General features: G+C 45.0%; 1 protein-coding gene across 1 annotated transcript in view; it reads left to right on the forward strand.

The window, feature by feature from the left end:
• The window catches only part of ERMARD (ER membrane associated RNA degradation), a 33,178-nt gene that overhangs the window by 471 nt on the left and 16,505 nt on the right, over positions 1-16,202 (forward strand). The window contains exons 2-8 of the mRNA XM_049785024.1: positions 244-297; positions 391-454; positions 2,417-2,651; positions 11,500-11,639; positions 13,489-13,590; positions 14,467-14,556; positions 15,536-15,633. Coding sequence (XP_049640981.1) covers positions 244-297; positions 391-454; positions 2,417-2,651; positions 11,500-11,639; positions 13,489-13,590; positions 14,467-14,556; positions 15,536-15,633 — 783 coding nt within the window. The remainder of the gene's footprint in view (positions 1-243; positions 298-390; positions 455-2,416; positions 2,652-11,499; positions 11,640-13,488; positions 13,591-14,466; positions 14,557-15,535; positions 15,634-16,202) is intronic.

The raw sequence follows: 16,202 nt of genomic DNA on the forward strand, positions 1-16,202 counted from the left end.
GCTCGGGGACCTTCTGGGGTGCCGGGAATCGAACCTGGGCCGCCCCAGGTCGGCCGCGTGCGAGGCAACCGCCCTACCGCTGAGCCCAACCCAAGATGGGACTCTGGGTTTGAACTAAATCAAACAAACAAACAAAAAAACCCCACACTTTGCCCCCTTCCGCTTCGACACTGAGCATTAGCAATAGCTACTTGTTCTCGATCGCCAAATATCCATCTCCTCTAATGACCACAACTCTAACAGGCGTTGCTTCCACTGTGTTTCCTTCAAAAGGCTGGGAAAGATCCGTGTTTCAAGGTAAAAAGTAGAACTAGCCTAAAGATTGATGCACGGCTTTAGCGCCAAAGAACAGTGTCTGGATTACCCCCCTGCTGGCCCGCTGTGGACCAGGACATTTCAGAACTGGAGGATGGTGTGCGCACCCAAGTTTCTGATCAAGAAGGAAGAAGGGCATGTTCAAATGAATGCAAAGTATCATGCAGTGGAGTAGTGAAAGAATTGCCTCGTCTAACATTCTGTTGGTTTGGAGTTAGATTTGGGGGTGGGGGCAAACTCAGCAGTGCTAGTGTTATTCCTTGTGGACTTGGGTGATGGAATCCTGGGTCATCAGCTTGCAAGGCAAGCTGTACTGTCTACTGTCCAGTTGGATTTTGTTCCTAAACACTGGAGGATTTTCTTGTACAAAGTTTTACCTTAACCCCCAATCCATGTATTTTCTGTGGATAAGATACAATTGTTCCCAAGAACTGGAGGTTGAGGAAGACTTGAAGTAAGTTTCAGCTCAGGGTAGAGGAGCCCATTTAGTTAAATACTGTTCATTTGTTTTGTGATCAGGCTCTGCTTACATTTTGGTGATGAAACTGCATAAAACCTGGTTCTGTGCTTCAGGCCTCTGTTGCTTGAAGCCTGAGGGACAATAGGGTTAATGGGGAGAATCTACATTCAAAAGCACTCTCTTAGGATGTCAGACATTTGGAGCAAGTTTTTTTTTAGTGTGAGTGGGCTTTGGTGCAAGCATCTAGATCCAGATGTAATTGCTCAGAGGTGTGGAGCCAAGCTGCAAGACCTGAGTATCTCTTGGTCTGTCTGCAATATCCTGTGGTGTCCTGACATAGTAGGAAGTGAGCCCCATACTTTAGCTGAGGTATGGTTGGCAACAGGACTCTGAATAAAGCTTCCAGAAAAGGGAACAGGCCAACAGGTTGGGGGACCTAAGCATGCCTGTAGTTAGGTGCTTGTCAGGGACTGTTCAGGAGGGGAGGCCCATGCCATGGCTGCAGGTTGTGTTCTGTGGTGCTCAGTACTTTGCATACCATACTGGGTGCAGAGGTAAGTTGTTACTTTTGTGCTGGCTCTTTATGCTTGGTTTCATGCTTCCTCTTCTCCAGCAAGCAGAACTTCAGGTTTTGAGAACTGGAGACCAACGCTTACTGGAAGAAACAGTGCTTATTCCAGTGGTACATGCAACCCTAAGACTTGTGTTTTCAATAGAATAACTAAGAAACTCATTTAAAATCTGAACATTAAAGGGCCAGAGCTGTGGTGCAAGCAGTAGGGCATTTGCCTTGCACGCACCAATCTAGGATGGACCGTGGTTTGATTCCCCCGGCATCCCATATGTCCCCTCAAGCCAGGAGCGATTTCTGAGTACATAGCCAGGAGTAACCCCTGAGCATCACCAGGTGTGGCCCAAAAAGCAAAAAAAAAAAAAAAAAAAAAATCTGAACATACAGAGTCCGGAGCGATAGTAGGGGGTAGGACATTTGCTTTACACATGGCTGACCCAAGTTCAATCCCTGGCATCCCATATAGTTCCCCACGCACCATCATTAGTAACCCCTGAGCGCTGCCAGGTATGCTCCTCCTCCCCCAAAAACCAACACTAATCATCTAAAAAAGAATTTTAAAGGTCATTGAAAGTATTTAAGGTTTTGTTTTTTTTTTTTCCCTTATGGGCCACATCTGGTGGCGTTCAGAAATTACTACTGGTTCTGTTCTCAGAAAACACTCCTGGCAGGCTCAGGGGTCATATGGGATGCTGGGGATTGAACCCAGGCCAGGTGCATGCATGGCAAATGCCCTACCCACTGTTGCTATTGCTCCAGCCCCACATTTAAGTTTCTTAGTACAAAATCAGTGTTTTCATCAAAAAGTTCTCTTAATATCCAAAAAGTATGTTAACCCTTGCTTTGCCTGAGTAAACTGCACTTAAGTAGTATGCAGTGGTCCTTAAGCCCATGGGCCACATATTGTATTTGTTCCCATTTTGTTTCTTCACTTCAAAATAAAATAAAATGAATGCAGTGTGCATAGAATTTGTTCATAGTTTTTGTTTTTACTATAGTTTGGCCCTCCAATGATCTGAGGGACAGTGAACTGTCCCCCTGTTTAAAAAGTTTGAGGATCACTGGTATAGAGTTTCCAGACTAAATACATAAACACTGTGCTCGTTTCTGTTAATCAATATCTTTGGTTTTTGTTTCAGATGTTAGAAGATGATGTTACCACCTGCCTCTCCCCTTCTGTGTATGATATGATCTGTAAAGCTGGGCTGGAAGTGAGAGAAAAATGTGCCATCAGCAGCATCATTATGGAAGGTGGTGGTGTGTGCTGGAACACCATCACAGACTGTTTGGTCTTCTCAGAATTAGGTGTGAATTTTCTTTATATCTCAGTGCTGTTCTATGGGAAATGACTTTCCTTTTGGAAAATGGCCATTGCTGCTTCTAGTTTGAGGATGTTCTCACATAGGCCTGACCCTGGAGAATAGAGCAAAGGGCAGAGTTGAGCCTGCGGAGTTAAGAAGAGAGAACCACATTGGGGAGGAGAGAAGAAGATGTGAGGAGGTTGGGGGGCTGAGGCTGATGAAATTGCAGGTGAAAAAAGTAGAAAACAGAAGTTATGAAAAGGGTTTAAAAAGCCAGGTCTATTGCAGTTGTTGGAAGTGACTTCTCAGCATTCTGGTACACTTCTTTTTGTCATTTATTTGTTTTGGGGCCACATCTGGTGACGCTCAGGGGTTACTCCTGGCTATGCACTCTGAAATTGCTCCTGGCTAGGGGTACCATATGGGACACGGGGGGATCAATCTGAGGTCCGTCCTGGATCAGACATGTGAAAGGCAAATGCCCTACTGCTGTGCTATCGCTCTGGCCCCTTTTCTGGTACACTTTTCAAGTGGAGCATTGGTTTGAGAAACTTTAAGATAGTTGTAAGAGTGACAAATGAGTATGTTCTGACTCAGCAGTCCATGTGCATGGATTAAGACCCATCAGCAAGGGCCCGAGCGATAGCATGGTGGCAGGGTGTTTGCCTTGAACGCAGCCGACCCAGGACAGACCCAAGTTTGATCCTCGACATTCTATATAGTCCCCTGAGCCTGCCAGGAGCAATTGCTGAGCACAGTGCCAGGAGTAACCCCTGAGCACCACCGGGTGTGACCCAAAAAAATAAAAATGAAAAAAAAAGACCAATCAGCAGGCATGCAGGTAGGAAAGTGAGCATGCGAGGTTATCCAGGCATGGATGAGTAGGTAAAGAGAGTGAGCATGTGAGATTATACAGACAGAATGGAGAGCAAGCATGTGAGGTTATCCAAGCACATATGAGAAGGCAGGAGACCAAGTACCAGAGAGTAAAGCTGCCGGAGGTGGGCCCACACTGCCAAAACACTTCAAGCCTTTTTTTTTTTTTTTTTTGTCTCTACGCTCAGAAATTGCTCCTGGCAGGCTTGGGGGACCATATGGGATGCCGGGATTCGAACCGTCCTACTGCAGGCAAGGCAAATGCCCTATCTCCATGCTATCTCTCCGGCCCCACTTCAAGCCTTTTTAATAATGAAGCCCAGGGGCCTATGACAAACCACTGCACAGGGAGAGGGAGAGAAAGCTAGATTTGGGACCAGGGTGAGGTCAGATTGAGGATCAGGTAATGGGGAAGCAAGTGTTCAAAGTAAAGGGTAACCAGTTCAAGAGATCGGAATCAGGGAGAAAAGTTGTAGCCAAGAGTAGAAACAGTTTAGTCAGACTACTGCTCCAACTGCCTCTTCAAACTGCCACACACTCCACAATGACTCTCCACTCCACTTCACCGGTGGAGGGAGCTTTTATGAGTAAGGACTTTCTTAAAAGGGTGGGCCCCTTTTATAGCTGGTACTGGACTTCTGCTGGAGTAGTAAAGAGTATGATCTCCCCTTTCCTTTTGTATTCAAGGGTTTTTAGGGCAGGTAGTTTGAGGTAGGTCAGATCCAAAGGGCTGCATTTTGATGATGTCTTCAGATCTATGCAGAACAATCAGATGGCTGGTTTTCCATAGTTTCTATCTGATGATGATGTCATCAGATCTGCCCAGGAGAATCAGGAACTAGCAGATTTCAGGATCCCTTTGCAGGTCATGCTTTAAGTTTTTTCACTCCAGGGAGGCTTTTTCACTAAGTTGTCAATGGAATAGAAAGGAAATGGCAACTTTGTTTAGTAAATGCAGGATATCAACAAGCATTTATTTACCTATTAGATTTCTATTTCTGAGTTGATTGTGGGTATGAGAACTATCTGAAAAAGAGTAAATTTGAAAAAAAAAATACCTATTTACAGCAGCAGTAGGGCATTTGCCTTGCACGCAGCTGGTCCTGGACGGACCTTGGTTTGATTCCCCAGCATCCCATATGGTCCCTTGAGCCAGAAGCAATTTCTGAGTGCATAGCTAGGAGTAACCCCTGAGCGCCACAGGGTGTGTCCCCCAAAAAAAAACTATTTACAAAAATGGGAAATTATTAAACTTTTACAAAAATACATTCTAAACCTATAACTATGTTGAAATGTAAACTCTGTTGTCAGTGAATAGGGATTACGTGTTTTTCTTTTACTACTTTCTGCTGACATAGGGGCTTTGTAACGCCAGAGTATTTGTTCTTTACCATTAACTGATAAAAATAACAGCTAACTGGGATCTTACTTGTTCAAAAAAGTAAAATAAAATTAAACAAGTAACTATTTAAATTTCTTAATAAGCTTAAAGCTTATTAATAAGCATAAAGCATAAGCTGCTTGAAGAAAAGAAAATTTTTCATAGTCTTTTAAAACAATGGAAAGTCTAAAGTCTTTCTAGGGTTTAAATTTGATGAGTCCTTATATTAAGCAGTGGAATCCATAGCTACTTTTTGTGAGTGTCTTTTGTAGATATGTAAGTGTATTCTCTTCCTGGTTTTCTGCAACCCAGACCATGTCAATTTTCAGCCAAGCAGGTGAGTTCATTGTTCTTTGGGTTCTTAGGTCTTCCTGGAAATGTTTTTCAGTAGCTGTGTGATTCTCCTTGTGGTAGACTTAGAAAGTTTAGAGAAAATGATATTGATAGAAAGTCAATGTTCTTTATTTTTTTATTAATTGAGATTTTTGTGTCCTGTTGCCTGTCCTTGTGGATTGTATGGAATCCCCATTATGTGCTTTATCTGCCACTCATTACAAAAGGCTTGGAAAATTTTGCTGGTATCTGTTGGTCTATTATCCATCTTGATTATAATAGGAATTCCCATAACTGAAAAGCATTGCAATAGAAAGGAACAAACTGCTTTAGCTCTATCTGATGGCTTAGGGACTGCCCATATGAAGTGAAAATATATGTCAATAACCATGTGCAGATATGGTTTGTTTGGGAATATATTAACATGAGTCACATCCATTTGCCTTAGTTTGCCTGTTCTGATACCATAAGGGTTAGCTCTTGCCACATGAGGTTTGCACTGCAGAGGAGCACAGACTGAACATCTCTGAATAATATGTCTGGTTTGTTTTAGTGGAATGTGATATTGTACATGGAGGCAATAGGCATTTGTGTGTAGACCATGATGTTCTTCCACCAGTGATGTAAATATTGGCATTGCCAAGTGATCAGCTAATTTATTTCCTAGAGTCATCGGACTAGGGACCAGAATGAGATCTTATGTGTATGATCTAATGCTTTTATAACATGGCTTTCAGTTGTTGAAGTAGATGTACCACAGGTTTGTGAACATTTATAGACAGTAACATTTCCGGGAAGAGGCCAATTATGTATGCAGAGTCACTCTGCATTATTACAAGGATCTGGCACATGTGATAATAGGTAAATTAAGGTAGCAAGTTTTTGGGGGGGGTTTGGGGTCACACCCGGCAGCGCTCAGGGGTTACTCCTGGCTTTGCACTCAGAAATTGCTCTTGGCAGGCTTAGAGGACCTTATGGGATGATGGGAATCGAATGAGGGCCCATCCAGGGTTGGCCGTGTGCAGAGTTTTAATTGGTGCATACTGCTGTGGTCAGGGACCACAATGATGGACCAATGATTCCACCTTTCCCTGAGGATGATCTATCATATAAAATACAGGTACATCTGGAATAGGAGAGGTGTGAATGATGGAAGAAATTATAAAAGGTGTTTTTCTGGGCCCGGAGAGATAGCACAGAGGTGTTTGCCTTGCAAGCAGCCGATCCAGGACCAAAGGTGGTTGGTTCAAATCCCGATGTCCCATATGGTCCCCTGTGCCTGCCAGGAGCTATTTCTGAACAGACAGCCAGGAGTAACCCCTGAGCATTGCTGGGTGTGGCCCAAAAACCAAAAAAAAAAAAAAAAAAGGTGTTTTTCTAAAAAAAAAAGTCCCACTTTTTTCTCTGCTGGATAGTGTGAGGAAAGTTCCCATGAGAAGTCAACCAAAGCTCTTTGCTAATTTCACTGAGTGGAAATATTGATTCAATTTCATTTTGGAGTATTAGCAGGACTATGATATCAGGATCATATCCCAATAAAGTAAGTTCACAACTTCCATTTAATAATTAATTTAGGGGGCTGACGTGATGGCACAAATGGTAGGGCGTTTACCTTGCACACACTAACTTAGGATGGACCCTGGTTTGATTCCCTGGTGTCCCATATGGTCCCCCAAGCAAGGAGCGATTTCTGAGTACATAGCCAGGAGTAGCTACTGAGTGTAACCTGATATGGTCCAAAAACCAAAATAATAATAATAATAATGATAATATAATAATAATTAAATTAGCTATTAGTTCTAAGTATGATATGATTGTGCACTGTTGTTTGTTATGAAGATATATCCATTCCAGAGGTCTTGATAATTGAACATTGACAGTTGTTGGTGATTTGGGTGTTGCAAGTAGTAAAAGCCGTACCTTCTCTTCAGGGGAAAAGTGAGTAAGATAGGACTTCTGGAGGTGGTCCATAAAAAAGTCCCAATTCCTTTCGAGTTTGGGGCAGAGTCACCTTCTAAGGTAAGGAATTCATTAGTTCTGAATTTGGGCTACCAAGAGAGGGATGGACCCAATTAACATCATCCAGCAACTTTTGAAAGACATTGAGTGTTTTAAGATCTTTCTAGTAGATTGAAATTTTTTGAGGACATATTGTTGTGCATTTGAGAATATAAGCCAGGTATTCATATGGTAGCATCATTTGGATTTTTTCTGTTGCTACTTATAATCCAGCTGCTGGCAAATTTGTCATAACATCTTTATATGCACTTTGAAGTTCCCTCTCATTTGAACAAGCTATTAAAATATTGTCCATGTAGTTTATAATATAAGCATTGGAAATCTTGCACGGGAAGGATGTGCATAATGTTAATGACACAATGATTCCAGTGGGAACCCTCAACCTGGCCTTTCTTCTCCTGTAACAGTTCCTTGAAATTGGCATCTGATGGTGATTGACATCAAAGACTTTCTATAATATCCCCATTCATCCAGATGGCCGTAAACGATTTGTATTCTCCATTCCTTCTCGATTTTTATTTATTATTTATTTATTGTTTTTGAGCCATACCCAATGGCACTCAGGATAGTCCTGGCTCTGCTCTCAGAAATTGTGTCTGGCAGGCTTGGAGGATCATATAGGATGCCAGAGATCGAACCCTGGTCTGTCCCGGGTCTCCACATGCAAGGCAAATGCCCTACCACTGTGCTATAGCTGTGGCCCTCATTCCTTCTTCTGTACACAGACTTCAGTCGACTGTTTCACCTCAGGGAATGACTAACTCACCATATACCGTATTTTCTGGCATATAAGATGACTTTTGAAACAAAAAAAAAGTCAACCGAAAATCTGGGGTTGTCTTATATGCCGAGTATATCCTGAAAAATGTTTCAATATGTCGCTAAGGGGCCGGAGAGATAGCATGGAGGTAAGGCGTTTGCCTTTCATGCAGGAGGTCATCGGTTCGAATCCCGGTGCCCCATATGGTCCCCCATGCCTGCCAGGAGCAATTTCTGAGCCTGGAGCCAGGAATAACCCCTGAGCACTGCCGGGTGTGACCCAAAAACCACAAAAAAAAAAACAAAAAAACAAAAAACAATATGCCGCTAAACGAAAATTGTCTGAATATTGCCACAAAACGAATTTTTCAACTCAATCCTGCACCAATCACTGCAAGGCTGCTCGGACCGCCTCTCTGACTCAGCCAATCCAAGCAGGCTTTTTATGCATGCAAATTAGACAATGTTCTGGACCCGAATCTACACTGTCAAAAGCCTGCTCAGATTGGCCAGAGTCAGAGAGGAAGTCTATGACAGTAGAATCTTTGAACCTTTGCTTGTTGTATTGGTTCACTGTGGTACATGAGCACAGGAACACATGTAGCACATGCAGCACAGGAACGTTCTGTCTGATAACAGCGAATATAGGCCTAAACCTATGTTTTAACTGCAAAATTAGGGGGTCATCTCATACGCCGGAAAATACGGTATGTATCAGTATTTTGTTGATTTAGATCTACGTCCTTCCCGTTAAGATTTCCTAATGTTTTCATTATAAATTACATGGGCAATATTTTAAGTCAGAATTGCTGATGAGATCAGAGTCGCTGGATGTAGATGTTGCTGGTGAGGTTGCATCTCAGGCAAGTAGAGCACTCACAAAGAAGTATCTCTTTAGGAGAGTGAGCGCCATTTTTTTTAGGTGAGAAAAGGGAGAGTAAGGTGGAAAGTAAAGTGTAGACTCTGTCAGTAATGGGTAGGAGGTAAGGGGATGACAACAAGGTGTGTGCTTCTGTGTTTAGGGAAGTAAGAGTAAAGGGAGTAGGGAAAGCAGGGTATGTGCTCTGGATGTTAAAACTGAATGTATGTTTAAAGTGATTAGCTACAGGAGTTGTAATATTCTCTCACCCTTTTTAAAAGTCCATATTATAGGCACCATCATTATTACAATCAGTTCTCTTCAGGGGTCTTAATCCCTACGTGAACATTGATGCCCTTTATTGTTGGGCTGCTTCTACTCAACAGCAGACCTACTGTGCCTGGTGGTATCAGTCCCTTTACTCCTGAGCATAGTTTATACGGGCACTGTGCTGGAGTCAGGGTTATATTATTTAGGCAAGGTAGTCTAGGGCAGCACTTCCAGCAGTGGCAGGCTGTAACAAGTTTACAGGTCAGGACTATATGATGTTGCCCCAGATTTTTTGGAGCTTGGAGTAAGCCCCTTGCCCAGTTTCCCAACATTTGCTGAACATTAGTAGGGCAATCTCTTGCCCAGTGATTCCCTCCATTATTGCATCATGGGCATGGTCCAGGTGACAGTCTTCAGAAGGTGGGAGTCAAGAAGACCTTGCAGTCCCTCCAGTAGAGACCAAAATTGCCACAATTAAAACATCTACCCCATATTTAAGAGGTCTGGGGCTGTCCTCTCGCTATGTAGGCAAATCGGCAATCTCTTGCCCTATGATTGCCTCTGCTGCATGTAGGGCAAGGTCCAGTGGTGACCTTGAGAAAGCATAATTGGGTGGGGCTCTACATTCTTTCCATTGGTATCCTGGTCTGCTAGCTTGTTTCTAGACTGAGGGCATTTACTCATGCCTGGTGGGGAATGGAACCAACATTCCATCACACCTTGAGGAAGTCTTCTCTCTCCCTTATAGGTCTTAATATATTCTGATAGTCCTGCATTTTCAAATGTAAGGTGCTTTGTCAATGATCCTGGACCTCATTTTCCTTAACAAGCCTCTGTACCAACAGACAGTTTGCCGATGAATTAGGCAAATGGTTTTGTCAACTGAGCATATGAAGTTATCCAGACACAGGTGAGCAGGTAGGAGACCAAGCATGTGAGATTATCCACACATAGGTGAGGTAGCAGGAGAGTGAAGATGTGAGATTATCCAGGCATGGATGAGCAGATAGGAGACTGAGCATGTGAGCTTATCTAGGCACATATAGGAGATGGACCACATGAGGTTACCCAGAGCCATATGAGCAGGCAGGAGATTATCCTGTGAGATTATCCAGGCCTGTATGAACAGGTAGGAAATTGAGCATGTAAGGTTATCCAGGCACCGACAAGCAGGTAGGAGACTTCGCACATGAGGTTATCCAGGCATAAGGGAGAAGGTGGGGGAATGCACAAGTGAGGTTATCCAGGCATAGGTGAGGTTGCAGGAGATTGAACATGTGAGGTTATCCAGCCACACAGAAGCAGGCGGGAGACCAAGCATGTGAGATTATCTATGCACATGTGAGCATATAGGAGACAGAGCACATGAGCTTATCCAGGCATGAGTGAGCAGGTAGGAGAGTGAGCCTCGGAGATTATCCAGGCTCTGGTGAGTAGGCAGAAGAACGAGACAGCAAGATTGTCCAGGAACAGATGATCCTGGCCCAGGTCAGCAGCTCATGCCTCTACAGGTTCTTCTCTGGAGTGTTTGTGATGGCTGGAAAGAAGAACATGGGACGTGACCAGCTTGCAGTTGAGATGGGTCATGTCTGCTGTGGGAAATACAGATGGGGCATATGTGTTGTTAGTGAGACAGCTGTCTTTCTCTGCCGAGTAGTTTTATTTTGTTTGGGGGACACATTCAAAAATGCTCAGGGGTTATTCCTGGTTCTGCCCTCAAGGAATCACTTCTGGCTATGCTGGAAGGACTATATGAGGAGCTGGGAATTGAACAAATGCCTACTTGTTCTTTGGTTTGGCTACTCTGCAGAGAAGTCTGGATTGCTAAGGGGCAGAATAGAAGCGGCCATTTCCAGTGTGCACACAAACCCTCAGAATATACATACTGTCACCTTAAGAGGTGACAGTAGAGGCATTAGAGGAAGGGAGCACTTGTGGGTGATGGTTCTTGTTTCTAAAGGTAAATATGAGAATGTTCAATCCCAAACTTAGCAAATGTTTTTTAAATGGGTAATATTTTAAATAATACTGGAAATCTCAGCATGGCATTAAGTTAAAAATATTTAATAAATTAAATAATAATAAGTTAAAAATAATTGAATACAATATTTGTTCTTTTGTTTGATCTTTCTGTGATTTCCCATCTGTATGGATAGTGTGTTTATCTTTGGTCATGAGGTAAGTTGTATGTAAATCGTCTTATAAATGAAGTCATGTAAATCATCTTATAAATGAAGACATTTATTCTGAGTTAAGTCACAAAAATCGTGTGGGTTCTCTTTCTTGAATGACTTAGGTGCTTTTTATCACAAGGTCTGAGTGGCAATTCTGAGATGTGTTTTTTTCCCCTATAAGATCAGAGTCTGGATTACCGGGCCAGTGTGATGCAGTTGGGCCCCATGAGTGAGGCTGTCCATTTGCACTTGTCATCACTGACCAAGGCACAGTTCGAAGTGCAGTTTGTACCCTGGTTCCAGTGGACACGTCTGCCAGAGGTATGGCCTTTAACTACCTTAACCATGAAGATTTTCAGAGTCTACCGAGAGGCCTCTCTTTACTTGCTTTCTGATGGGGTCCCCTCCACTGCCTCAGCGTTGGCCAATGCAGATAGCCTGAACTGTGCCAGGCAGTCTGGAGCCATTCCACAGGGGCCCAGACTTGAGCTGAGAACGTGACCCAGGCTTGGAGGAAGATGGAGGATGCACTCAGGGCTGAGGATCTGGTGGTGCTTCAGCACAGTCCTGGTCCTGAGAAATGGCGAATGGATAGTTGGGAAGAAGTGGGAGGGTTCTTTGGGCCAGCAGGCAGCAGATCAGAAAGCGAGAACATAGTGGTAGGGTAGCCCCCAGCTCCTCTCTTGGTTCTTTGGGAGGGCTCAGACCAGCTCATACCCTGCTGTGGATGTTTTCATCTTGGCCTCAGCTCTGCTAGGCCTCTGCCTTGGAGTTGTTCTTCTCAGTGTCATTTATCTGCCTCATGTTAGTTTTAAGAACCACGATGCAATGACATGGGAAATGGGGTTGAGGTTAAACTCAAGGGTTAAAGCTACCTTGTAAGCAATTGAGCCTGATTGGATCCCCAGCACTGCCAAGAATGAACCCTAGGGGCCGGAGAGGTCGTGCTAGAGGTAAGGTGTCTGCCTTGCAAGCGCTAGCCAAAGAAGGTCTGCAGTTCGATCCCCCGGCGTCCCATATGGTCCCCCCAAGCCAGGGGCAATTTCTGAGCACATAGCCAGGAGTAACCCCTGAGCATCAAACGGGTGTGGCCCGAAAAACCAAAAAAAAAAAAAAAAAAATATTAAGAAGAAGAATGAACCCTAAGCACAGAAATGACCCTGAGCGTTCTCTACAAAAAAAAAAAAAAAAAAGTTGTCATCTCCCTCTCCAAAATGGGAAATAAGATTTAAACTAGGATTTCTTTTTCAGTTTAAGTTATGTCTATTGTATTATTTTAGTAAACAAAAACGTCCCCAAAATCCTTAGAATTTAAAATATTTTCCCTGATTTTTAAAAAGATACTCTGTTTATATTACATAGAAAATGTTTACTTGTGGTGCCAAAGAGATAGCACAGTGGAAGAGTGTTTACCTTGCACGCAGCTGATTCAGGATGGATGGTGGTTCAAATCCCGGCATTTCATATGGTACCCCGAGCCTGCCAGGAGCAATTTTTGAGTGCAGAGCCAGGAGTAGCACCACCAGGTGTGATTCCCCCCCAAAAAACCAACAAAACAAAGAAAGGAGAATGTTTACTCGTACCAAAGACATTATTAAGACATACCATTTGGGGTTGGAGAGAAAGTACCACAGTCAAAGTACATGGGGTTTTTGTTTGTTTGTTTTTGATGTTTAGGTCTTGCCTGGCAGTGCTCAGGTGTTACTCCTGGGTCTGCACTCAGCAATCAGTGAACCTGGGACTATGTGGGATGCTAGGGACTGAACACAGGTCGGCCATGTACAAACCAAACTACTGTCTGGCTCTTAAAGTGCATGTCTTGCCTGTGGCTGAGCTGGTTAGGCCCTGCCACCACAGGGTCCCTCAAATGTTGCCAGGTATAGCCCTGGAGATCCCTAGCACCTCTGGGGTGATTTTGGTGTCCCCTAGAACTGCAGTCACCAAGCAGCCTTGTATCCTCAGTCCCTCACATTGGATCCTTAGTTAAGTTGTCCAGGAATTGTCAAAAGGGACCTCTGAGCCTCCTGAGCACCACTGGGAGCCCCTCCATGTCCTAGACCCCCAAAATTGCCAGTTGAGATCTTTCTAGAGGTTTAACTTAAGTATCAGTGTTGCTTCCTAGAGAGGTGTGTGTCACAGCACAAGCGTAAACATGCCTCTTCTTCTACAGCTGTTCGCTGAAGCATTCGATGCCTTGGGCAGTCTGCACCCTGCTGCTGTTTGTCTCAGCCTGCTGAAGCTCACCTCAGTCCTGGAACGTGCCCTGGGCCATGTAAGTACAGGTCCCCAAGCTGGCCTCATGCTGGGGTGGAAATCCAGGACTTGCTCATCTGAGCATTGGACAGGTCCGGGTGAACAGACACATCTGCCCTCACTCTCTTGGGTTTTTTTTTTTTTTTTTTGGGGGGGGGGGGTGTTGGGCCACACCCGGCGACTCTCAGGGGTTATTCCTGGTTATGCGTTCAGAAATCGCTCCTGCTTGGGGGACCATATGGGACAAGGGGGATCAAACCAAGGTCCGCCCTGGGTCACCACATGCAAGGCAAACACCCTACTGCTGCACTAATGCTTCAGTCCCACCCTCTTGGTCTTAATGACGATTTTTCTCTAACATAAGGTAATTTGGCACATTTTTGAATGTTTTCCTTTTTGAATAGTTGTGAAATCAAAACGCCAGTATCTTTAGTATGTACCGTCATTTTTTTGTTGTTTTTGGTTTTTGGGGGACCACACCTGGTGACGCTCGGGTTACTCTTGGCTCTGCACTCAGAAATTGCCCCTGGCAGGCTCAAGTTACCATATGGGATGCTGGAGATTGCATGCAAGACAAACACCCTACTGCTGTGTTATCTCTCTGGCCCCCAGTATGTATCTTCATATTTGATCAAACTATTGCTTTGAGGTAATTTTTATCTATAACATCAATTGATTGAGACTAGAGAAGGAGTATGGGAGGAGGGGAGGTGCTTGCCTTGTGCACACCCCTCCCAGGTTGAATTCCCTGAGACCTACCAGGAATGATCTGTGAGCACAGCTGGTTATGGCCTTGAAACAAAACCTAGACAACTCCCTACCCCAGTAAAAACAAACACAAAACCTACCAAAGCCCTCACAAGTGATGTACTTGTACACTTTTGTTTGATTTCAGGTATTTTTGCTCAGTGGGAAGAAATGCCCCTTCCTTTTACGAGACCTGCTCGCATCCCAGGAGCTCACTCAAGTATTTGGGAAGCCTGTGGTAAGCTGGGGCCCTCACACCAGCAGCTTGGGCGCAGTACAGAAAGTTCCACCAACTCTGCTACTGCTCCTCAGAAGCCATTCTCACATTAGTGTCAGTGGTTCATTGATACTGTCCTTTCCCATCCCCTTGCAGAATTGTATTTCTTCTACCAAACACACACCTCTCCTCTCCCTCTTCATAGTGTAGGCAGTAAGCTGTGCTGTGAATGGACAGTGTTAGAGCATCTGAGTGGGGACCTGCTGGGGGTCTCTCATAAAGGACTAATGCAGAGATGACCTGGAAACTTTCTGATTCCTCAGACAGGCATGTCCTGTTTCAGCTGTCAGGCCCCTGAGGGAGGCAGATATAGGTGAGAACATGTAGCCACAGGGTGGAGGAGAGGAGGGTGAGTGGCTGTGGAGTGAAGGGGAATAAGGAAAGGAGCCACAGGATAGAGGAGAGGAGGGAGTAGAGCTGCAGGGCAATAGCTTTGAAGTGGAAAAGGGAGAGTGGCCACAGGGAGGAAGGAGGAGGGAGAGGATTGTGGGAAGAAGGGAAAGGAGATACAGGTTGGAAAGAGAAGGGTGAGGAGCTGCAGGGAGGAAGGAGGAGAGCATTCGCATGGACCCCTGTCTTTACGGTGTGGGCCCGTGACCACAGCCCTCTGGGAGTGGAGAAGATGTTATCCCATGGAGCAAAGGATGACAGTGATCTAGCAGGTCACAGTAGCCCTTCAGTTATCCAATCTGGTCCGTGTGGCTGGGCCTGGGGCTCTTTGGCTTTTCCTCTCTGTGGCCTTTCCGCCTCCCTGTCAGGGAAAGTCCTGTGAGCAGGTGTGCCTCTCATCTCATGGTGGGTGCATCTGAGGGTGTGGGGTGGGGGTGTGTACCAGTACCCGTGACTTATGATCATAACTGTCACCTCCATGATTGGTACTGCTGGCTCTGAGGAGAGAGCGAGCACCCCTCAAGGCACCGTCTGTCCATTCCCTGCTCAGATGGACACGCTTCGTGTTTTCATGGGCTCCCCCCATGGCCTCAACTTGCGCAACATCCTGTGGCATGGCTTTGCAGCACCTCAGGAAGTCCCCCCCAGGTGCGTTGGTGAGGCTGTCTCAGTTCCCATCTCCATCCCCCTTTCTTCAGCTCCCTCTCTTCCTCTCTCTGTCCCCCTCTCTCCATCCCCTCTCTATTTCCTTTCTCAGTCTTCCTCTCTCCATCTCTCTCTCAGCTCTTTCCCCTCTCTCCTCTCCCTTGTCTCCCTCTGGCTCTTTCACCCTCTTTCCTCCCCCTTCTCTCCCTCTCCCTCTCTATCTTCTCTCCCTTTCACACTCTTTCCCCTCCTGTTCCTCTCTCTCCCAAATTGTCTCCCTTCCTCTCCCTCTCTCTCCCTCTGCTTCTTTCTGTCTCCCTCCCTTTTCCTTCTCTCCTTCCCCCTCCCTCTCTGTTTCCTTTTATCTCCCTCTATCTTCCTTTCCTTTTCTTCTTTCTCCTACTCCCTCCGTCTCTCTTCTCCCTCAGTTCCCCTTTCTCTTCCGCTCCGTCCTTCTCTTTCTCCATCTCCCTGCCCTCTCTCCTGACTTCACAGCCAAGAGGACAGTTTCTGTTGAAAGGAATCTGACTACAGAATGGGGTTGTTGGTGGTGAGAGTTTGTGGTCTCCAGA

This window comes from Suncus etruscus, chromosome 12 (assembly GCF_024139225.1).
Source record: "Suncus etruscus isolate mSunEtr1 chromosome 12, mSunEtr1.pri.cur, whole genome shotgun sequence".
In the NCBI taxonomy this organism is placed as follows: Eukaryota; Metazoa; Chordata; class Mammalia; order Eulipotyphla; family Soricidae; genus Suncus; species Suncus etruscus.